This window comes from Nuphar pumila, chromosome 5, assembly GCF_984573655.1.
Source record: "Nuphar pumila chromosome 5, dmNupPumi1.hap1.1, whole genome shotgun sequence".
NCBI lineage: Eukaryota > Viridiplantae > Streptophyta > Magnoliopsida > Nymphaeales > Nymphaeaceae > Nuphar > Nuphar pumila.
Window position 1 is genome coordinate 1,468,508 of NC_143253.1, and position 24,143 is coordinate 1,492,650.

The 24,143-nt window shown below is 39.4% G+C and overlaps 3 protein-coding genes across 3 annotated transcripts in view; 1 reads left to right on the forward strand and 2 right to left on the reverse strand.

Annotated features, from left to right (window-relative positions):
* The first annotated feature begins 2,386 nt into the window (after positions 1–2,386).
* Positions 2,387–7,483, forward strand: LOC149836416 (large ribosomal subunit protein eL30-like). Its single transcript, XM_090005332.1, has 5 exons — positions 2,387–2,499; positions 2,592–2,697; positions 3,344–3,445; positions 7,123–7,191; positions 7,286–7,483. The coding sequence occupies exons 1-5, from the start codon at positions 2,479–2,481 to the stop codon at positions 7,324–7,326; spliced, it is 339 nt and encodes a 112-aa protein (XP_089861458.1). The 5' UTR covers positions 2,387–2,478; the 3' UTR covers positions 7,327–7,483.
* A 3,845-nt stretch (positions 7,484–11,328) lies between these two features.
* On the reverse strand, positions 11,329–14,432 carry LOC149836417 (putative disease resistance protein RGA4). The gene is made up of 4 exons (XM_090006931.1): positions 14,411–14,432; positions 11,942–12,009; positions 11,651–11,830; positions 11,329–11,529 (listed from the first exon to the last, which is right to left on the reverse strand). Exons 1-4 carry the CDS (start codon positions 14,430–14,432, stop codon positions 11,329–11,331), a joined length of 471 nt encoding a protein of 156 aa, XP_089863057.1.
* A 2,028-nt stretch (positions 14,433–16,460) lies between these two features.
* Positions 16,461–24,143, reverse strand: part of LOC149836418 (putative methyltransferase PMT5) — a 30,878-nt gene continuing 23,195 nt past the window's right edge. The window contains exons 9-10 of the mRNA XM_090005337.1: positions 17,142–17,340; positions 16,461–17,011 (exon numbers count right to left, since the gene is read on the reverse strand). Coding sequence (XP_089861463.1) covers positions 17,191–17,340 — 150 coding nt within the window. The 3' untranslated portion in view covers positions 16,461–17,011; positions 17,142–17,190. The remainder of the gene's footprint in view (positions 17,012–17,141; positions 17,341–24,143) is intronic.

The following is a 24,143-nucleotide window of genomic DNA, read 5'->3' on the forward strand; positions in this document are numbered from 1 at the left end:
ATCTTAAATATATTTTACATCCCAACAAGTTCAAATCCTATTGCTTAAAGTCTTGAAACAATGCAATTTCTTTGGCAACTGAGCCAACTATGAGTTCCCTCAATATGTCTAGAGTTCACTACTTGATTTGCAAACTTGATACTCCCCCAAGTCCTCAACCGCCACTCAAAGAATCAAGACCCCAAACACCAAAAGCCTCCCAAAACGCCTTTCACCCATATCCCAAGCAAATCTCAAAACCTTAATCCCCACCATCCAAACAGCCCCACCCCATTTGCCCAATTATGCAACTCTCCTTAACCAAAACCTCTCACATCACCACCAACCAAAATCATAAAAAAGAATGGCTACCAAAACCCTCAGCCCCACCACTATCATCACCACCACCTGCAGAATGATCACCACCACCCCATTCTTCCTCAAGAGTCGCAACTCAAAGAACCACCACCAACAACAATGCCTCTCCCACCGAACCCATCAACAGGCAGCCCTATGTACCAGGAGAACTGGTGCAACCCCCACCCAGACACCCTCCTGTCCCAATCGTTGGTTCCTCTGGGACTCATCGACCAGACGTTGTTGCGGCGGATCCAAGCGTTCTCGCAGACGCTCGACTTCGCCAACCTCATCAACGTCTTTGTCGACTGGATGACCTCGCAGCGGTGGTCTGACCTTGAAGCGCACGCCTTAGAAGCGAAGCGTGACTCGATGCGAGGCGTGCGCTTCAAGCTTGCAAACGGCGCCTCAGTACCTTGAGCTTGCACTTTGCCTCCGAGGCGTAGGCTTCAGGTACTGAGGCGTAAGCCTCTCACAACACTGGTTCAACTCCAAGATGACATCTGTTTCTTCATTGTTTTGTGGGGGATACCCAACTTGTAAAGCTCCTACCAAACAGGCGGAGCCCCCTTTGGTTCCAATATGTATATGTTTCATTTTTGAATGTTAGTTTTTTCTTTTTTCTTTTCCTTTGAACTTTCATTGCCCTTCTTGTTGTAGTAGAAACAACAATCCAATACTGTGAGGGTTTTCAATCCTCATTCATTCGGTTTCAGTTTTCTGTCATCATTTTGATTGCTTGTTAAGAAGCAAATGTATTTTGAGTGAACTCCTTGACGACAGAAATTGCCAAACTGTGGAAATGTGTAGGATCCCAAAAATTTGGAGTTCGAGGTCCAATCTAGGCAACACATTCGATTTACATGTGCAGGACATTGTTGATAAGATAGAGTTCGGGTCCAGGACTGATAATAGGTCCAGATCCAATACATGTCAAGATCAAATGAGATGAATGTGTATGGCGCCAAAGAGATGGACTCTTCTATACCTAAAATGAAGGACTGAACCACCTAAAACCTGTCTCTCTACTCTTGCTTGTTTGTTCATCTGTACATGATAGATCAAGGAAAATTCTTTGATATCTATATCATGATAGGATAATTGCTACGTAATATTTGTGCGTTAATGAATATGATACGGCGAAAAGGGATTCCTTCTAAGTAGTGTCAACTGATCCGGTCTGGCTATGACCCGATCCCCACTTGTACTAGATCTGGTAGGGTCAGGGTTTGGTTACAAATGAAGGGGTCCAATTAACTATCGGGGTTGGATCCATGAGGTCTGGTTATTAAACGGGCGCAGGTATGGTTTATGAAATTTTATTCCATGATAAAGTTACGCAATTTTTCAATATAAAAAACAAATTTTTTTGGGTACTTTTTTTTTAATGGAAAATCCGGTCGGACCCAAATCCAGACTTCATACGGCACCACTTAGTTAGACTCGCAGGGTCAATCCGTTGACACCTCTAGGCTTTATATGATCCAACTCCACTAAAAACTTGGGTCCGGGTCAGGGAAGGAAGCTTTCCTGGTCTCTCTCTCTCTCTCTCTCTCTCTCTCTCTCTCTCTCTCAGTTAATTAAACCGTGTTGGTTCTGATCAGGCTAGCACTTGAAAACCCCTGGTTGAGTTGCCGATAGATTACTCAGGGTTTAGTCGCAGCTAATCTCAATGAACCAATACCCATTTGGGATTCGATCACTGACAAGCTGATTAGTTAGGGCTCACGCTAGTAAGTTGGACTTGATTAAGATTTTAAGCTCATCAACCAAGTTCAGGCCTTATTTATGTCATGCCCGTTAGAGCCCATACCATACTCATACTCACCAAGCTATGGATCCACTTCAACTGAGTTCGAGCCAACGCCGAGTCGGACCAGTCCGAGTTCCATCCACACAGGCTACGTCCGTTTTCGTAACTCAAGGGGCCGTATAACATTTTCTAACAATTATAGCCACGTAACACTAAAATGAAAAGAAGAAGGGTGTTTCGGATATTTCTTCTTTTGCTTCCTAAACCCCAACCCCAGGGGGCTTCTATATAATGGCGAGAGTCCATCTAGGGTTACGTTTCCAGGGCCTCCACTCGTTACATCTTTCGCTAGGGCTTCAGTTCGTCGTCGAAGAAGAAGCTGCTGCAAAATGTCCTCCACGAAGAAGGCGGTGAGTCTCTCTCTCTCTCTCTCTCTCTCTCTCTCTCTCTCTCTCTCCGAGTGTTTCATTTCTTCGTTTTTCTCCCCGTTTCTCTCCTTCAGAAGAAGACTCATGAGAGCATCAACAATCGGCTCGCTCTCGTGATGAAGAGCGGGAAGTACACCCTCGGCTACAAAACCGTCCTCAGATCCCTCAGGAGCTCCAAAGGTATATCCGCTAGTAGCGATCTTTCTGCGTTGGTTACTGCTGAAATCGTGATTTGTTTCGTGTTTCTGTAGTGAAATCTCTGCGATTATCTCCGTTTTTTTTCATGTTCTCGTGTGCATAATCTGTGATCATCCGCCGACGGATAATTAGTTTCGATTAGGAGATTTCATTCGATCTGTTTTCTGTTTCGACGATACCATTATCTTTCTTTTTGTCTCCATATCTTCTTAATATGCCCCATGCTTATTTCCGTAGTTTGTTTTGTTTCTAATCTTTTGTTTGCTGGCGGATTTATGTTCCCATTTCAGTTTTTATCGTGTTCCGTTGTGAAAGATGCTTGCTGTAGATGATCATTGGTTCATGTGTTGATTGTTTTCTTGCCTAGGGCATTGGGATTGGGATGCGGGAGGGTGTTGGGTGAGAGAATCCACTTATGCTAGAAAGTGGGATTATCTTGGATATTTTGATAATATGTAGAGCAATTTCCCTCTTATCCAAATTAGTTTTGGCGAGGTGGTTGTGTCTGTATGCTCGATAACTGCTCCTGTACTTTGAGTGTTTTGTTTGATGCTGTGCTTTTGTTATGTTTCCCTGGATCAAACATGTACAAAAAGTTTAACGGTTGATTTTCTGTTGTCAACTACAGCAAAGTTGATCATCATCGCGAACAACTGTCAACCCCTCAGGAAGTCTGAAATTGAGTACTATGCCATGCTTGCGAAAGTTGGGGTTCACCATTTCAATGGGAGTAAGTTTATTATCATGCTTCACTAGTACATTGGCTAGTTTGGTTCTTCCATCCATCATTACTCACTTCTGTTTTAGATTACCCACTATATTTTCTGCTTATAAGAAAAGGTTCTGTACTGGTCCTTTGGCCATCTATCTATCTTTTCTGCATGTTGTCTGTTGTTGTCTAGTTGTATTCGTTTTTTCTGGGTGCTCTTTTATGTTTTAAACCTCTGCTTTAGCTTCGGTTGCACATGTATGATTATGTATGCCTTCAGTTTCCTTTTATCATGAAGGTATGGAAATTAACATTTATTGTGGTTATCACTCTTTGCCTGCTGCTAGTTTGAAAAGGGTAAACTGGAAGAAATTTTCTCAACACTATTTTTTATTTGGTGTTTCTCTCAAGTACATTAGTATAATTAAAGATATGTATGAAGGAGTAGTAACCAATGTCCGCACTTGTGGAGGGGTGACAACCAATTTTCCGATAACGGTTGGGTTACATCAAGGATCTGCTTTAAGCCCTTTCCTATTTGCGATAGTGATGGATGAGCTTACGAGATCAATCCAAGAAAATGTACCGTGGTGTATGTTGTTTGCTGATGATATTGTTTTGATTGATGAGTCTAGAACTGGGGTTAATGCTAAGTTAGAATTATGGAGACAGACATTGGAAGCTAGAGGTTTTAAGTTGAGTAAGAGTAAGACTGAATATATGGAATGTCGGTTTAGTAAGCAACGAAGTAGTGATGGGAGTGTAGTGAAGCTTGGTGAGCAAGATATACCGGTGAATGATTATTTCAAATATTTGGGATCCATCATTCAAAAGTATGGAGAAATTGATGGAGATGTAAATCATAGGATAAAGGTTGGGTGGATGAAATGGAAAAGTGCTACTGGAGTGCTGTGCGATCGTAGAATGCCATTGCGGTTGAAGGGAAAGTTTTATAGGACGACTATTAGACCCGCTTTACTATATGGTACGGAATGTTGGGCTGCCAAGAGACATCATATTCAAAAAATGAGTGTAGCTGAGATGCGGATGCTTAGATGGATGTGTGGAAATACAATAAAAGATAAGATTCGGAACGAAGAGATACGTAAGAAGGTAGGTGTTGCACCAATTGAAAATAAGATGCGAGAGAATCGTTTACGGTGGTTTGGACATATTCGGCGAAGGCCTAATGATGCTCCAGTTAGAAGGTTGGAGAAATGGGAAAATATATTAGTTAAAAGAGGTCGGGGTAGGCCTAGGAAGACTTGGATGGAGATGATAGGAAAGGATATGAATGCTTTGAACCTCACCGAGGACATGGCGTTGGATAGAAATGATTGGAGGAAAAGGATTCATGTGGAAGACCCAAAATGAATTTCTTTTTTGGTTCATATCGCTGACCCCAATTGTTTTGGGATGAAGGCGTAGTTGTTGTTGTTGTTGTTGTTTGTTTGTTAATCATTCTCATGGGACCTATCCAATATGACTTATGCTCAATATAGAGTAATTTTAGTTATCAATATTGGATGGTAGTTAAGTTGAGGATTGTGATTATTTATTTAAGCTTCATATTCTGCTGAACATGCATCATTCCTGCAAGTTGTTTTCTCGAATTCAAGCTGTTGATATTTGGTGGTTTTGTCTTTGGATCAGGTCTTGAATTGGCTTATTGAGGAACATATAAAGCACCTTATTGTTGGACATAAGTGTCATTAAAACCATACTTCTCCGAAGATCAAATGCTTCTAATAGAAGATGATCTTTGGAGAAGTACAGTTTATGCCATTCGTAGTTTTTTATTTTTTTAGCTTAATTCGGGTGTGTCATTGTGAAGTTTAGTGTAGAAGTATGTAATGACTTCACTCAAACTTCGGATGTTTGAGGAAAATTGATGGTTTTAGAGATTGTGAAGGATGTTGGTCAGGATACTCCAGTGTTAGCAAGCTAGTTGATTGTTGTTCAACTATGTCATGTCGACATGTCTAACAAGCAGCTATACCTGTGTTGGGAGTTGGTCAGTAATGGATACTTCAGTGTTGGCAAGTTAGTGGATTGTTGTTCAACTATGACAAATAGACACGCCTAACAAGCAGCCATATGCGTGTTGACATGGGTACAGGTACCGGACACAACAACGGTACATGCTGGTCTGGATTGGGTCAGGTCCAACCTTGACCTGACTCAAATAACATTTTTTTTTACTTTTGGCTTGGGGTTGAAGGGCAGGGAAGAGGAAGAGGAAGAAAGAGGAAGAGGAGGAAGAGAAATTAGACTTAGAGAGTACCATATCTTCATCCTCAACCTGCTCTTCTTCTTTTTCTAATTCTCCACATCTGAGACAGAGAGAGGTGTGTTGTTGGGGGGCGGGGCAGAGGGCGACGAAAGCCCCCTTTTGTTTCCCCACCGTCCTTTTTATTAAAAAAGAATTCAAATTCCTCCCCTTTTCAAAAATTTCATTCAATCCCTTACAATTTAAACACAAATTTCTATTCAAGGGATTTTGTTTTCAAATTTCTAATATGGATCCTAATGGAGAGCCACACCTGATCCATGCCCAAACTCTCTATAGATGTGTCCCTGTATTCTCACTTTTTGAAATTGTCATGTCATACCCTCCCTACCGGTACCCATGACATAGTTGTTCAATGATATAACTTCCTTCATATAGACCACCTTTCCAGAGTTTTCATGGATATTCTTCCATTGGTGTAACCTAGTCGAGGATGTGCACCGGAGGATTAATGACTTCATATTTCCCTGTCTTGCATGAACATGCAATATGTTGTAAATGAAACTAGTTACGTACTTTTGTTACTTGAACACACACACACACAACACAAAGTAAAATAGGTGAGAGTGGAGAACATGTTATTGACGTTCACTGAATCAGTAATCATTTTTGACAAAGTGGCAAGAATTGTTGTTCAACGGGTACTTTCATGGATATTCTTCCATTGGTGTAACCTGGTCTAGGATGTGCACTGGAGAATTAATGATTTGATATTTCCCTATCTGCATGGATATGCAATATGTTGTAAATGAAACTTGTTACATACTTTTGTTAATTGCCCCCCCCCCCCCCCCCCCCTCCCCCAAATGTGTCTTTGCTTTTGTTGGGAGGAATAATTCTTTAGGTGCAGTATTTATAAACAATATGGGTGGTTGGATGATGGTTTATTTATGCCTATTAGATACATGAAGACAAAGATTAACTACATTCTCAATTATGGCATCAACTGTGGTTCAAATCTTCATGTATTGGTTGTGGTGAACCCAATGACTTTTAGCCTGCCCATTGGAGAGGAATGCATGCATAAGTTCTGGTTCTCAAAATGTGAAAACTGAACATCTTATTATGGCTTCCTTGAATAGGAAGTGCTGGTTTTCACACCCATACTAAAATAGCATCACATAGGATGCAAAGTGTGAAAGAGTACGAGGTAAACAAGGGACTAATTTCATGATAAGTTTTAATTGTCATGAGTCTCAGTGATGAAAATTTAAGAAAGCACACAAATATATAAAGAAACATGAAAATTTTAAAAACTTACATAAGTGTTAGTATCACGAACCTGTAATATTCTTTTTCAGTCAGTTTTAAGATCACAAATAATTGCTAAACTAGGCTTTGTCACCCTTATAGGGTCATTTGGTTTCCTGTCGGTATCATGAAGAGCTCATGATTATTTCTTGTTCAGATAATGTGGATTTGGGTACAGCATGTGGTAAATACTTCCGAGTTTGCTGTCTTAGCATCACGGATCCAGGTGGGAATCGTCAACTCCTTAATATTGTTCCTCGTTTTGCTATAGATGCAGTGTTTGTCGTTCTGATTGTTTGCTTGTGTGGTGTTTGTTTCAGGTGACTCCGATATTATCAAAAGTGTTCCAGGCGATCAGTGAGACAGAGAGAACAGAGACAGATGTCTTCCTTTTTTGCCGTTTAATATATGATTTTGTTCGTCCGTAATCTGTATTAGCAAACATTTACCATGGTGATTGATGAGTTTGGACACAAGGGTTTCGTTATAAATAGAATGCTGACTTTGTATTCAAAACAGCATTTGATTAGTTCCCTATTTTATTATATCCTTTTTTGTTTTGTTACTCTTTCCGGATTATGCGTTTTGGTATTGTACCATCTAATTAGTTCTAAATGGGTATCACTTTATCAAAAAATCATCAAAATATTTGATTCATATTACGAGCGCCTAAGACAATCAATGAGCATCACTAATGCCATGTTTTCTCATCTGAATTCTTGAACGAGCGAGCAATCATCTGTTTGCCTCCTAAAGGGATTGCCGAACCATGGTCGGTTTTGTCTTGGTAACTTGGCCCGAGGACTTGGTCGTATGCCTGCTAAGCTCTTGGGCTGATTCAGCTATGCCTCTACCAATCGATGACTCGTGTGTGTGTTGTGTATATAGCGTTATGGTGCGTATTTGATGCATCTATTCAAATGCTCAGGGGTTTCACTCCATTTAGGTGGTTCCGTATGTGATGTGGACACTCATACTCGCTCTATGAAACGTGTATCCTTTGCGAGGATCTGTATCGTGGTGTTCCGAAATTTCATGCCTTGTCCTTATATTGAAGTTTCAATCGAATCTGGGCGTAAGTTCTCTCAAGAGGTGATCTACCAAGGTCGTGTTCGTATTTGTCAATGTTGTGGTTCTACGTTTGAAAGGCTTACGTAAACGTTTCCCCTTCTATTCGTGTGAATCTAACACGTCCTATGCTGCGGGCCTTTGTCGTATCATCTGCATGTGGGACCCGAGACCGTTCTCCATTATTGCTATATAATTACAGACTTTACCTCTTTGTGTAGTGGTAAGCAGTTCACAGCCCTGGGTATCTACTGATCTCTGAGAGCCGGCTGTATCTTTTCAAGATTTAACTGATCGAGTTGGAAGCCTTTCCCACCCAGCCATTCTTACTGGTGATTTCAACGCTACGAGACAACTTCATGATAAGACAGGAGGGCATCCTTTGCTTCATTTATGGAATGATTTTAATGAGTTCATCTTTAACTGCAATTTAGTTCAGATTCGGGATCCGCATGTTCGTTTCACTTGCTCTAATAACCAACCTGGTTCAGCACAGATTTTGTGTTGCCTTGATTGGTGTTTTGTTACACAAGACTGGCTGCCTTATTTTGGTACTAATGGTACAATCCAAATTTTACCCCGTACTACCGATCACAACCCTCATAATTTTTTGTTAAGATCTGGATTTCCCTCGCGAGTTAAGCCGTTTCCTTTTTTCAAAATGTGGACTCCAGCAGAGCTTGTAATTCAGCAGAGCTGGAGATTTCGAGTTACTTGGTGTCCCACGCTTCATGTCATTAAAAAGCTCCAAGAAGTTCACCATAATTTCTGTTGGATATTTGATAGTATTCTTCTCGGATCGGTTGGGACTAAAGCCCGGAGGCACACAATAATGGCACTGTCTTGAAAGCAGCAGTTTCCCCACCATGACTTAGCCCGAGTGCAATAAGGCTAAACACAATTTTGCTTCTAGGATACAAACCAAGCACATCTCATGCAATACTAACCTTCTCTAGTACTAGGCAGGTTAGTCACCACAACACTGTTACCTTGAACAACTTCACAGGTAAAGAGAGAAGGAAAAAGAAATTGGAAGAAGCAAAAATCTGAAAGAAGTTAAATCATTTTTTAAAAATTCTTTTTTTTTTATATATAAAGCAGCTGGGGTATACCAAACCAAAAAATGCAAAGTAACTCTCTCATTCTTGATGGCCACCGACCCGATACTGGTACCACATGTTACTAGCATCCCATCATGAGCGGCCACCATCCCAACATGAGTGTCACGTGTCACTAGTGTCCCATCATGAGTGGGTACCATTTCAACATAGGTGCCACATGTCTCTGTCATCGTCCCATCATGGATAGCCATCTTTACAACATAGGCTTCTCGTGTCACTAGCATCTCAATATGCTTACACGTAAAGGCTATCCAAAAAAGATAGGTGTGGCCTCCCAAAAAAGTTATAAAAGACTTTTTTTGAAAACCTTTTTTAAAGGTGAAGGCCAAGGCCAGGTCGAGGACCATGTTATTTTGTAAGGCTCAACAGCGCTAGATAACCACCTTAAAAAATATCTTTAAGGAATTTGAAGTTTTGGCAGGGATGAAAATTAATGCAGACAAGTCTAGTTTGATTCACTTCAATTTACCCCACCATGAAGCTTCTCGTCTCAATGACATCCTCCACTGGCGTATGGCCTCCCTGCCTGTTTCCTATCTTGGGCTTCCACTGTTTACAGGCAGGCCACTTAATTGCTCTAAGTAGATTCTCAACATTGAAAAGCGTTTGCAGGGATGGAAATCCTTTTTACTCTCCTAATCGCTTATGTCTCATCCGACATGTTCTTGCTAGCCTGCCACTTCACTGGGTCTTGGTTTTTAAATTGCCACCAGCTACTCTTCATTCCATTCAACACACATTTGCCAAGTTTCTATGAAATGACACCGATGGTGGACTTGATATCCAGAGACTTTGTGATGTAAACTCTGTGAATCTGGCCTTTTTAGCATGTCAATTCTTACCAATCCCTCCCACTGGGCAAACTTCATGAGAAGGAAATATCTTGACACCAAAAGCCTTTGGTCCTTTCATACTACACCACATAAAGGTATAGTGGAGGGTTGGAATTATATTTTCAATTTGATTTTGCGGACTATTCAAGATGGTAACTCTGTGAGGTTTTTGTCGGATCCATGGTCACAACGCAGGGGTGGAGCCACCTTACGGGGAGGGTGGGCAATGGCGCTTGACCCAAAGGGGCTGACGAACAATGGCTTGACTTGACCCCTTTTCGTTCTCAAATTCAAACCCCCTTTGATTAATCTTGCACGATAAGGTCCAAACTCACTCTACCTTAAAGAGGTGGGGCTGCTGAAAAATCCTTGTTTCACCTCTTTTGGTCTTGCCCTACCTTTGTGGAGATCTTCCGTAGGACTTGGAGGCACCCGGAGGTCTTGGTTATGGAGGAGCCCTTTGGGCTCGACCTCATTTTCGGTCCAGTATACCTTCAACACAATAAGCGGTGGTGGTTAATTTAGAAGTCGTGGTTGTTTACCACTTCGTGGTTCGTTTGGATGGTGCACAATGATGCCCTTTTTTGAAAATCTCCAGTTGACATTAATCATCTTGCGCAAAAAAATTTAGTGGGCGTTTATGCAATTCTGCGTATTCATCTTCCTGATCTAACATTTTTTCTTGATGTCGCTCTACTCCCTTCGGATCTTATTGGTTTTGCGGCTCCTACGTGAGCCGCTTGTTTTGTTTGTTTTGATCCAGATTGTTTCTGTTTTTGTTTTGTTTTTCTGCTTTTGTTCTCTGTGACTGTTGAAATCCTCTCTCTCTCTCTCTCTCTCTCTCTCTCTCTCTCTGCGTTGTGGCCAATGGTGTCACCTGTGATCCCCCCAGCTCCTCCCTTGCCAGCGACCCTGCGTCCCCACCTGTGTGTTGTGGCCCCCTTTGTGGCTCCACCCATGCCCACGACTCCACAAGCCACAACGGCAGAACCCCTTCTCTCTATATATATTGCCCCGCGGCAAGACAGACCCCACGTACCACAGGTCCACAACGCACACATGAGACTCTCTTTCTCTTGTGTTTAGGGGATAATTGCATAATTGATTGTGTAAAAATTAGAGTTTATAATTTTTGTGTTTTTTTTAATTAGCATTTAGGTTTTTAATAAGAATCAATGCTTTTGTTAGCCTTGTCACATCAAAATCTTGAGAAACATAAACCCATAAGCTTTGATCAAAATGGTTACTTACCCTTTCTAGTTGAGCAAGAGTCGTCTTTCCTAGACCAGCCAAACCAACAATGGAGATCGTCTGAAGCCTCAGTTCAGTCTCATACAACAATCATTTTACTATCCTTTCTTTGTCAAGGGCCTTGCCAAAAACCACCTTTTCATTGATGAGAGAGCTAGCCTGCCGTTCTCGTATCTCAAGTATCCTCTGTGCAGTTGCCAATTCTCTAAACCGGTGCATCAATGTTACATCAGTAATCTCGTCCAGTCTTTCCCTGCTTTCCTTTATCGTATTCCTCGCCATAGTGCTCCACTGAATCCATGGAATTATTAGAATCAGATTCAGATAATTCATGTGCTCGCTTTCTGCTGCATAAAGTCCTATGACCCTGATAACTTGAAAAGAGCCTTTGGCTTCCGCAGTCGTCCAATACATCTTCCACATCATAAGCTACATCCGTTAGATTTCTCAGCCAATCCCTCGCAGCAACGTCCTTTAATTGTATCCTCTCTGCATCTTCAATGAATGGAAGAACCACCACTAGTTTTTCTCTCAGCCTTTTCAGTTCCTTCTCGATGCCAAATGCCGCCCCTAGCTGATCATCGATGAACTGCTGCAAGTGTTCAAACTCCAGAGACCAATGAGACAACACACTCGGCCATTCTTTTAGGTTCTGCCTCTTATACGCCTTCAAACTCCAACCTCTGCAAAAATAAAAGGAGACCAAGACTGCATAATCATCCAAACCACCTAAAGCATCAAATTTTTCATTTACTGTCAACTTAAAAACAACTGCAATTGTCAAGATTTGGTATCAGAATTCATAGGCTCTCCAAATATAAGAATTAACTATTGGAAAACAAACAAATAAAGGTATAGAACAGAGAAACATAGAGATAAAGAATGGACTAATTTGTGCGGTTTCCCCATGAACAAAATCTCCCGAAAGGAAGGAGCAGGCCAGAAATATAACAACAAAATAAAGAAAGATGCAGATATTTTGCAATATAATGGCATTGTTTTTTCAGGAATGAAGGTAAAACTAGTGAAAATCTTGACATCACAAACCTTGCAAACGAAAAAAAAAAAGGATGGACATGAGATAAGATTCCCCCACTACACAGCGTCCCAAGAGATACACACAAAAAAAAAAACTGGCAAAGGAACAAAAATTTAACAAAATGGGGAAGGCAAAAAAGACGCGTTGCCAAAGCGGGATACCAAATAGTGACAGAGAATTCAAATTCCCAGATTATCCTGTTTTTCTGGATAAGTGGGTGTATTCATCCGAACATACCATTAACGAGGAGTATGACCATCAAAACATTCCTAGGCAACAAGCACCCCCGAATCTTGCAGCATATTTTTATCATTGAGACTATTTCTTTCGTTGGTATTTGAAATAAACACACAAACAACGTAGCTACACTCTACCAACAAGCCATAGAACAAATTAAGCATCAATATGAAAGGAGAAAATCACTATTTTCAGAGAGAGAGAGAGAGAGAACCTCGATCATGGACGGCCTGAACCATGGAGATCCGATTCGCTATGAGAAGGAAACGGCATTTCTCATATGGCGAAAAAAAAGGGAGGGAAGACGAAGTGGGAAAACGTTCCCCCCTGCCGTAAGCCCGTAAGCGAGAGGGGGAGTCAGGAGAGTGCTGCAAACGGATCAGATACAGGATTCTTCCGTCCTGATCCAAATCCGAATTTGAATATTGTGCACTTGATCCGTATCCGAGTCGTAGTCTGTAAAAGATCCGATGACCGAAGACTGAATCCAGACCCAAACTATATATGGTAATACTGAATCTGATAATACGATCCTTACATGTAACAAATGCAATCTAATCGGATTTTGGTCCAAATCCAGATTAAATGGACACCCTACTCGAAGGGCCCATGCAACGGTCGATTGTGTCCAATGTCAACAAATAACAGGCTGTTTGGATGGAATATCCAACCAACATGAACCCATTCTATTCGTATCCAATTAGCGAATGGGATTGCATTTAGTTTTAGATGTTTGCATTTGAATCTAAATCTAACTCCAACTGTGACTGATACCAACCCTATTTACATGAATATACATCAGAATAGGAAATATTGCTAATCAGACAGGAGTTTGGTAAATCTAACTTCATATGTATCGGAATCCAACTCCGAGTCCAATTAGGCTACATTCGATTATCTCGGGTTCAAGAATGCCTACGTGTGAACCGTGTACCTCGGTAGGTTCAGGACATCTTGGATTGGACCTTGATAAAAGTTCAACCAAAAGTGTTAGCCTTTTAGGATTAACCGCCTAACCTTTTCGGGTAAGATCCAGATCCAGGATAAGTCTAAGTTATTGTGCTAGCTGAACACTGTTCAATTAATGAATTGCCACGTTTGGGCACTCTCTTAGAAGAGGTGCGTCTCTTGTCTCAATGTATTGCAATATATATAGAAATTAATGAATTTCTTAAATATTATAAAAGCATCGGCAAGGGTAACAAGTGCAAAAAATTGGATGATTTATAACTTTTTCTTAAATTAACACTGTTGTCATGTGGGTTGAGAATGTAATTAAAAATTTGTATGGGTATTTGTAGAGTTTTTATAAAAAAGAAGTGTTACTTACATGGTACATTATAATTTTTTAACAAATTAATTACTATTTATTACTGCTCTCGCTCAAAACGTTTTTTTTTTCCTTTTTAATAGCCATAAAATGAAAATAACTTATAATATTTTAAATTTATCAATATATTTATGATTTCATTATTTTTACTTTCGATCTTGATAAACTTATATGATGTAAATCTTTTTTTACTATTTAAGTTATCATATTGGGCGCGGCCTTATGGGCGGGCTAATTATTTAGTATTATTAAAGCAAAATTAATGAAAACCACTATATTTACCTTTTTAATTGCAATTTTCCGATTTCCTTTCCTTGATAAAGACATCTTAGTTTGATTTTTAAGTTGTTTGTATAAGTCATGTATTTGATTTATTTGATCTCACGAGATTGTCCGGATAAGAATGCAAGAACTTAAACCGAAAGAAAAAAATAATAATGTAGTGGCGGCCCAAGTCCATTTTGGACCCAGCTGACCTGCGGGTTGATGGGCCACAGACTGGTCCTCTGTCTAAGGGCAGGCTGCGCTGGGCTGACCTAATTCCATTTTGAACCAGGCCAACCAACTTCTTACTGGCTTGCCAGTCATGGCCCGTTGACAGGTCAGACCAAAATGTTGGCCAAGGCTCGACACAAACGGGTCATGTCGCGGGCTGCCTATGGGTCACCAGAGCCGATGCCCATTCCTGTTCACACCCTTCATTGAAATCCCATTTCACCATAAATTTGCATGGCTTACGTGATTAATGCTTGCTGGCTGCAATCAAAACCGATCTTGCAGACGCTAAAGAGGGTCCCATTGGATCTATTTATGCTTGCACACGCTCTCCTCTTCAAATGTAAATGGTTCGGATTCGGGTTGGATGTGGCTAATACCAGATCCAACTAATCAGATGTTGGCTAAACGGATTTAGATTCAGATTGATTTTGGATGGTGAAAAGATCCTACCAAATCCGATCTTTTTATAGATTCCGATATCTATCAAATCTGGATATCCATCAGATGCAGTAGCAAATAATCAAAACCATATCTGCATCTGTTATAATCGAATATGGTTTTGGCTTACCAAATCAGATTAAACCGAATCGGATTCGGTCAGATATTGATATGGAAGAAAATCAGATCCATTGACATCCCTAACTGTATGGGTTGTCAGATTTTATACTGATATTAATTTGGACGGGACCTGTTTGAGTGAAAGGTTTTGTCTAAGATTTGGTCAAGATTGCTGATGCTATTTAGAGCCTTTTGAGGGACTCAGAATGAGAAGTGACTGCAAAGAAACGGCCCCGTTATGTGCCACACTATTGCCCACGGAACCTCTCACAAACTCCATGTTTCCAATCATTTATTCATTGTTTGAAGGAAGTAATGGAACCATCCCAAAATTGACTTGGCCCTCTGAGCTAACCCAGCAAATATTTATCCTTTTTTTTAATGACCAAAGAAAACCCTCACCGAGAACTGGGCGACTTAATGGGCCTGCCTCCCTGCTAGGTAAATTTCCAGGTTGTGGACACAACCAACCAGCCTTGCGTCCCCCAATTAGGGATGGCAGTGGACTGGAGTTGATGTGAGGGACAAGGTCTCCACTCCCGCCCCATCTCAAAATTCTGCCATCCATCCCCACACGGGTTTTGATTTTAACCTCTATCTCCATTTCATGTCCATCCCCGGTCCAAACAGGGTGGTGCCTGTTTCCCTCCGCTCCACTGCCATCCCTAAAGAAGGAGGTATTTTAATTATTTTACTAACGAGGATCGGGGACGAAGAGAGGCAGGGTGGAGGAACTGATAAGTCTATCCCCGCCTCCATCACCGCATGGGTTTTGATTTTAACCTCCATCCCAGCCTCCATTCTTGTTTCATGTCCTCCATCCCCAGTTCAAACGGGGCGGGGCCAGTTTCCCCCTGTTGATTGCCATCCCTACCCCCAATCGTGATAAAGCAACAGCCCCCATGCAAATATTTATCATGTAATTAAATAAATAAAAGCTGAATTTTCAAAGATTTCCCTTTTTTATTAAGCAACAAAGGTTTCTATATTTTTAGTATTTTCTATCAACATCTGTGGTCTGCGTCAGCTTATCACCACTAACCATATTTGTAAAGTGTTTTCTTTTTTCTAGGAGAGAAGATAAATCAGTCAATGGAAAAAACCCATCATCGACCAGACATTGGCAGACCTCTGGTTAGTAAAACCCTTGAATTCCCTGCACACCAGAGAGTACATCCAGCTTAGTTTCGAACTCATAACGTCATGTCAACTTGATGACGTTAACAAGTGGCTCATACAAGATGAATGGGGAACCATTGTGGTACAGAATTTGGAGGACTTTTGTACTCAGGCCGGCCGAACCCTTATCAGATCTAAACCCCACTGCCTCCAAAACTTTACCAATGGGAAATTATAACTTCATGTAAAACTAAACATTCCAACTTTAGCAGATCCAAATCAGGCAGAACAACAGAAGAAAAAGAAAAAATATTGTCGAATGGTGCTTATCAAGGTACGAAGAACGCAAGCCATTCCTGATTTTTAACTATGATTCATCTGCAACAAACCATTTATCAAAAAATGACACCTAATGTGTATAGCGTCTTCTGAGATGAAGTCTTTATTCAAATTCCTCCCAGAAAAAGAATAATAACGAAGTCAATAAAGATTTTTTTTTTTTAACAGAGAAAGCTCGGGTTAGGCAGACCCCTACCAGTTATACAACCATACCATTGGGATTCGAACTTGCATCGTCCCAACACAAGGTGCAACGTCCCAACACAAGGTGACGTGCACTAACTGCTCCTGCCAGACAAACGGAGCCCCAGTTGGTAAAGTCAATAAAGAATTGAGAATGAACAAAATACAAAATTTACATGAAGGCTGCTTCAAGCCTTTAGAAAAATGAACCAATCAAATCCAGTTAAACAAATCAATTTCATTCTGAATTTCAATCGCATATAGCTTGAATAAATGTCAACTTGGCCTTGTCACCGGTGGGAATATATAAAGGATCGTGCTAAAATAGCTTGATGGAAGTGGGCATGCTCTGTTTGCTCATCATTAGTCACCATGTGTACCGCACTGTTTCTCTCTCCAACCTCAGCTTCCAAATATGCTATTCCCATGTATGGCCTTTTGCTTTTCCAAATTATAATCTGATCCATAATCTTCAAATGATTTAGAGAAGGAAACCAAATTGATTGTGTTAGCAACAAAAAAAGTTTGGAGGCCAGTTTAACTTTTATTCAGATGTCATGTTCTACAGAGAACTCATGGAGGAATCAGGTCGGGATTTACCATAATAAGAGAACTTCATCAAATGCAAAGTCCGTGAAGCTTACATTTATCACTTCTTCAAGAATGGCTTCTGACAAACAAGTAACCTCTGGTCATGGTTGCTTTGAAGCTCAATAACTCGTGCATCCCAACGAATCTGAGTTGCAATTATGCGAGCCTTTAGTATCACTTCCGCTTTATCAGAAAGAACAACCCATCCCTACAACCGAAAGTTTGTAACTTTTCAGTAGTTGATCAATATGGAGAAGCAGTTGAATAAATTTCTCAAGAGAGAAAAGTCTTCGAAAACAAATGGAAGCTTAAAATCTTGGACACTGCTTTGGGTTTCCACTTGAATTGGTTCAGTTCCAAATCATTGTGGATGACCAATCACATGTATCACCTTATTCCAGTTTCCAGAAGATCTTCCCATCCTAATATGACACCTACGCGAATCAATTCGTGTTGGTTTTGCAAGATATTTCAAATTCAGTTCCATGATAGACCAGAGGCAGTAGGAGAAAAACTGGTGCTCAAACAATTCTATTGCTTTTAATATACCATTATAGAAATCAAGCATAAGATCTCCCGGTTAAGATGACAAGAATTTGTATATCTAAACACACAAAAGTTGCCCCTAGGGTAGTTGGCGTAGTGGGGATGGGGCCTTGGCAGCTTGACAGGCAGTCAAGGTTCGATTTTTATGGGCATTGCCCCTTTGCGCAAGCCAATGCGTAGCATAGGCCCCGGGGGCAAGGTGTTAGATTTAGGTTTTCTGAGGTTCCTGCACAAAGAAAGAAGACGAGAGAAAGGTCTGGGCTAAACTCTCACGATTTCCAATATAAGAAAATCGTCTCATTGTGACTATTTATATTCACTTTACACTAAAATACATCTTTACTAAAACATTTTTATTAACATAAAATACAAGAAGACTAATAAAAAGTATTTTAGGAACACAATATATAATAAAATACAATAAGAAACTAGGAGACATGAACAGTGACGAGACCAGCAACATCATGAACAGTGATGTAAGTGATAGGGATTTGAATCAAGATCCAGATCCGACCACCTCAAACTTCACTCTCTAATAGCCTACACGGTTAACAACCATGGACTTGCTTCTTAAATACCAAAACATGTTCTTTGTGAGGCCTTTAGTGAACAAGTCGATCACTTGGTCTTCAATCCGGACATAGCTGGTCTCAATCTCCTGATCCTCCATTTTCTGACGAATAAAATGTTAATCAATTTTGATATGTTTTGTCTTTCCATGTTGAATGAGATTTACTGAAATCTTGATAGTTCCTTGATTATCACACAACAAGAGCGACTTGGGGATGACTTCTCCCAAATCATACAATATGTGTCTAATCTATGTCATCTCAGTTGTAACTGTAGCCATGAAACGATATTCAACCTCTGTACTAGACCTCGCAACAGTCTTTTGTTTCTTACTACTCCATGAGACCAAATTTCTTCCAAGAAAAACACAGTATACATAAACGGACCTTCTCTCATCAGAAGTCAACATCTGAATAAGCCGTAATCATTAACATATCTTCTTATGGTGCCATATTTCTGTAGAACAAGCCATCTCCAATAGTGCCCTTTAAGTAACTCAAAATTATTTTCACACCCTCCATATGTGATGTTCTAGAACAAAAACAATATCTGGATGAGTGAAAGTGAGATATTGCAACATTCCAACTATGCTTATGAACTTTGTTTGGTCATAAAACAATTCTCTATCATTTGCGCTCAATCTCTGGTGAATGAAAATAGGGATTGCAGTAGGATTACAATCTTTCATGCCCGTTTTATTTAGGAGATCCATTGTGTATTTGTGCTGAGTTAAAATAAGAGAAACAACTTGTTGATCTACCTCTATCCCAAGAAAATACTGTAAAAGACCATGATCTTTTATCTTAAAATTTGTGTGCAAGAACCTCTTCACTTCTTCAATATGTCCACTACAGTTGCCACTAACAATTAAATCATCAACATAAATTAGTAACACAGTGATAAAATCGTTACCTTTGTAAATGAAAAGTAAATGATCGAACGAGGACCGAGTAAAACCACAACCTTGAATTGCAACTGAAAAACTTTTAAACCAATACCTTGAAGCTTACTTCAGTTCATAAATAGCTCTTTTTAACCTGCAAACATCAGTTTTTGGATCATTTTCACTATACTCTAGTGGCTGCTCTATATAAACTTTCTCCTTAAAATGCCTATGTAAGAATGTATTATTTACATCCAATTGACTTGGTTGCCACCCATGATCAATTCCTAAAAACGAATGATCTATATAGTGCCTATTTTGACAACAGGACTGAAAGTCTCATCATAATCATGCCCATACTCCTGAGTGAATCTTTTTGCTACTAGGCGAGCTTTACATCTCTCGATAGTTTCATCGGGTTTATATTTTATTTTGTACACCTATTTCAAACCAACTACATTTTATCAGGCGGTCTTTTCGCTATCTCCTATGTCTGGCATTCTTGCAAGGCCTGCATTTCTTCATTTATAACTTCTATCAACCTATTTGACTGCACTGCATATTAAAATGTTTTGGGTTCTTGCTGCTATCCAATTTGAGTAAGGAAGCACTAAAAACCTATGCCAAAATTTTCATAACTCACCCATCTTTCAATCAGATGTTTTACCCTGATTGATCTTCTTATTGATCGAAGTTGTATCTCTTGCTCTAAAGATTGTTAGTATTCATGCATAACCAACTGGCTTTGATTACGCCTTGTATAAACGCATCCCTCTTTGAATCTTCCTGATGTGCTTTCTACATTGCCTAAATCGGTTTCTGTGTCACAATCTAATTTGGCTGATGGGTCTTCTAAGACATCTTGGCTTTGATCAGGAAAAAGATCTAGTTGTTGTACCCTATCATTCATGGCTGAAAATAGGTTAGTATCCAACCAAGGCTGATATACTTCAATATTATTCTTATCCTGCAAAACATAATGGTTGCACTGATCGTTAAAAAAGTTGCACTCACCAAACACAACATTTTTAGATATTTTAATTCTGCTCGACTTGGAATCATAGCATTTGTAACATTTGTAATCATCAACATATCCAACAAAACAACAAACATGGGCTTTATCCTGAAATTTGTTTCTCAGCTGGTTGTCCACATGAACATAACACACATCCAAATGCCTTTAACTCATTATAATTTGAGTGCTTCCCGTATAGCATACAATAGGGAGAATTGTTCTGCAAAAGTTTCATTGGTAATCTGTTTATGACAAAGGAAACTGTATAAAATGCCTCGATCCATAACTTTATGAGAACTTTACTCTCATGAATCATGCACATCGCGCTCTCTACAATATAGCAATGCTTTCTTTCAGCAATGCCATTTTGTTGAGGTGTCCGTGGGCATGAAACTCTTCGACCAATTCCATTATTATGTAAAAATTCAACAAATTCCTGTGACAAGTATTCACCACCACCATCACACTTGAGATTTAGAATATTTGATGAAAATTGAGTACGAATATAGGTCCAAAAGGTTTTAAACACACTAAAAACATCAAACTTATGCTTTAAGAAAAATATCCAAGAGTAACGAGAATAGTCATCAATAAATGATACATAATATTTGCAAACAGAAGAAGAAGAAAGTGGAGATAATTCCCAGACATCAGAATGAATAATATCAAAAGGTCTCGAAGCTCTTTTATTATATAAATTAAATGGAAAAATATGACTCTTACATAGTTGACAAGTAAGATATAAACTATAACAAGACTCTTCACCCAAGATAGATTTGGGTAACAATTTACTTGAAAATAGGCTTTCAAGAAAAACTCCACCACAATGACCTAACCTACTATGCCAAACATTTGACTGATTGGACTTTGAAATACTGAAAACACAAGCAGAGGACTCAGGCTTTGAGTGACTATCAAATATACCTCGAGCAGTCAAGGGATCTTCTTTGAAGACGTACATGTTGCTACATATTTCTCCCTCAGTGAACGCCTTCCTCGTTTGAAGATCCTTGACATACACAAAAGATGAAGTAAATTCAACATACTAATTGGTATCATCAACAAGCTTAGAAACAGAGGCTATATTCTTTTTTATATTATGGGAATATAATGCATCAGACAACTGGACAAAATATGATTTAGACAAAAGAAGGACAATATCTCCAAAGTGTGTAATGGGGTGGCATCTACCATCTACAGTAACAATATTATTTTTACTAGAATAAGGAATTAGTTTGGAGTATTTACCTGCATCACCTATGACATGGCTAATAGCTCCTGAATTAACGTACCAAACACCCTTATCATTTTGCTTGAAACTGAGTCCGGAAAAGACAACCAACAAAAGCTTCTTGTCAAGGCCAGTTTGCCCCTTGTTTTGCCTTAGTTCCTTAGGTAAATATTTGCCTTTAGCATCAAGATTGTACCTCGGATCATCTTTGAACCAACACTTTGCTTTTACATGTCCTTTCTTCTTGCAAATGTAGCATGTAGGAATGTTATTATTGGGAGTAGGAAGAATTTCTCGGCCTCCTTGATTGTAACTTCTACCGCTGCCATGTCCTCCTCCACATCCACAGCCTGAAAAGAATTACGTAAACAACACATCGTGGGAATCTGATTCAGTCTTTTCAGTTTCTGACATCCCTTTCAACATCTCATAACTCAGAAGTTTGGCTTTCAGGTCATCAAAAGTACAAACGGTGCCAGTATACTGTAAAGTAGTGGACAACATGGAATTTGGGTCCCAAGCCAACTAGAGCTTCCTGAATTTTGTCCTTCTCTGACACTTGACATCCAATTAATGCTAGCTTATCTGTAATGAACTTGATCTTGTTGAAATATTTCATAATAGACATGGATGCCTCCTTTAACCTCTAAAATTTTCTTTTCAATTAAATGATCTTGGCCTCTGAAATATGTAAGTAGGTCTGCTGAAATGTATTTCATAACGTCATCGCACTGCAATCATCTGGAATTCCCACCAATACCTCCTGAGATAGGGTCAAAGTGATGTAGGCCACTAAGGCTTGATCCTTCTTCATCCAGTTGACAAAATACGGTTTCCTAATGGTCCTAGTTGCAGTTACAACCCCTTTGTCATCTTTATCTTCCTGTATAAAAAACTCAGATGGAGCAACAACTGATCCATCAAGGTGAACAACGAGATCTTGACTCCTAATAAAAAGAATAATTTGTCTTTTCCAGGTAAGGTAATTGGAGTTATTTAGTTTTTTAAGAAATTAATTGGCCAAGAAAGTTAGCAGAGATGGATCCTGAAGAGGACTTGAATCCATGACAGGTGAATAAAAAATCAATGCAAAAGGAACAAAACAGGGCAGCAAATAATTAAAGAAGAAAATGAGATAATCAATAACCAAAATGCAGAAAATTAGTGACAGTAATTGGCAGCAATAATAGTCACGTCCTTTTTTTTTACAGAAAGGAATTGCGTGTCAAGGTCAACTTGGAATCCCTTTTTTTTTGTTGAATGACGCAAAACAGGAATTGCTGACCTTAGGTGACGTCAATCTGTTTTTCAAATCTGATATATTTTTCAGATATGATAAATCTGGTTCGGCCAGAAAGATGTGACTCAAAACACAAATGAGCCAAAATTTATAAAAGAGAAAAGAAAGAGTCAAGAAATACGCAGATCTGATTTGAAGAAAATAAGAAATCAAGAAATACGCGAATATGATTTAAGAATCAAGAACCAAAAGAAGAGATGCAAATTTGACAGAAGAGGAAAGAAAAGAGAGGAAGAGAGAAAAGAATAGAAGACTCAACCTATACTTGGAGAAACAAAGATTGAATCTTGAAGGTCACCAAGATTTTCTAGCCCCACTCCAGATCATGGCTTTGATACTATGTTAGATTTAGGTTTTCTGAAGTTCCTGCAGAGAAAAAGAAGACAAAAGAAAGGTTTTGGCTGAACTCTCACGATTCCCAATGTGAGAAAATTGTGGCTCATTGTGACTATTTATATTCACTTTACCCTAAAACACATTTTTACTAAAATACCTTTATTAACACAAAATACAAGAAGACTAATAAAGGGTATTTTAAGAACATAATATATAATAAAATACAATAGGAAACTAGGAGATGTGAACAGTAATGTTGAATAGTGACGTGAATAGTGACATGAGTGATATGGATCTGGATCAAGATCCAGATCCGATCACCTCAAACCTCACGCTCTAATACAGGGGTTCTATCCTTAGAATTTTACGTTGTTGGCACGACGAGCATAGGTATGGCAGGTTAAGCCAATGCAACAAAGTCTTCATGACGGGTGCAGTTTCGTCGGGTTATTAAAAAAAAAAGCACACAAAAGTTGACAAATAACTTCAAAGTGCAACAAAGGTGGAAACTCGAGTGGTGCATTTCTTAATGAACAACCAACTCACTGTTAAGATTGTGCTTCTAATATATATATATATATATATATATATATATATATATATATATATATATAAACTGAAATACTCATCAGAGGTATTTCGATCATTTTACTTTCTAACAGAGGTCAACCCATTAGTGGGTGACTTTACCTTTTTTTTTATGTCGTTTGGGACAACTCCAACTAGCTGTTGGAGCTGCTCCCACAAATGTGACCGTTCAGCTAGTTAGGTTGCTCCCTATCTCTTTTTCGTGTTATAAATAGGGGTTCTCCCCTTGTATTTTATCCATTCTTTCTCAAGCATTATGTAATACAAAAGCTATTGTTTTTTACTCTCTTGGCATTTGTGTGGGTGTTGTGGATTGTTCCATAAGTGGTTCTTTTGTAAATTGGTTGTGTTCTTGTAAGCCCATAAGAGGCGCTTGTTTGTTTTTGTTCATATTTCATTACATGGTATCAAAGCCTTGGTGTTCTTGAGTTGTGATTCATTTAGAAAGGCCAAGAAGAGGATCATGAGATTGGTGGAGCATCGGTTTATGGGATCGTTGCATTGAGAAGTGCACCATCAAAGCTCTCTTCAACAAATTTTCG

Coding starts and splice junctions, on each gene's coding strand:
- LOC149836416 (XM_090005332.1), top strand. CDS start 2,479: ATGTCCTCCACGAAGAAGGCG. Junction 2,698..3,343: donor ATCCCTCAGGAGCTCCAAAG/GTATATCCGCTA, acceptor TGTCAACTACAG/CAAAGTTGATCATCATCGCG. Junction 7,192..7,285: donor TCTTAGCATCACGGATCCAG/GTGGGAATCGTC, acceptor TGTTTGTTTCAG/GTGACTCCGATATTATCAAA.
- LOC149836417 (XM_090006931.1), bottom strand. CDS start 14,432: ATGACTGGCAAGCCAGTAAGAA. Junction 12,010..14,410: donor GACTGGCAAGCCAGTAAGAA/GTTGGTTGGCCT, acceptor TGACAATTGCAG/TTGTTTTTAAGTTGACAGTA. Junction 11,530..11,650: donor TAGCTTATGATGTGGAAGAT/GTATTGGACGAC, acceptor CCATGGATTCAG/TGGAGCACTATGGCGAGGAA.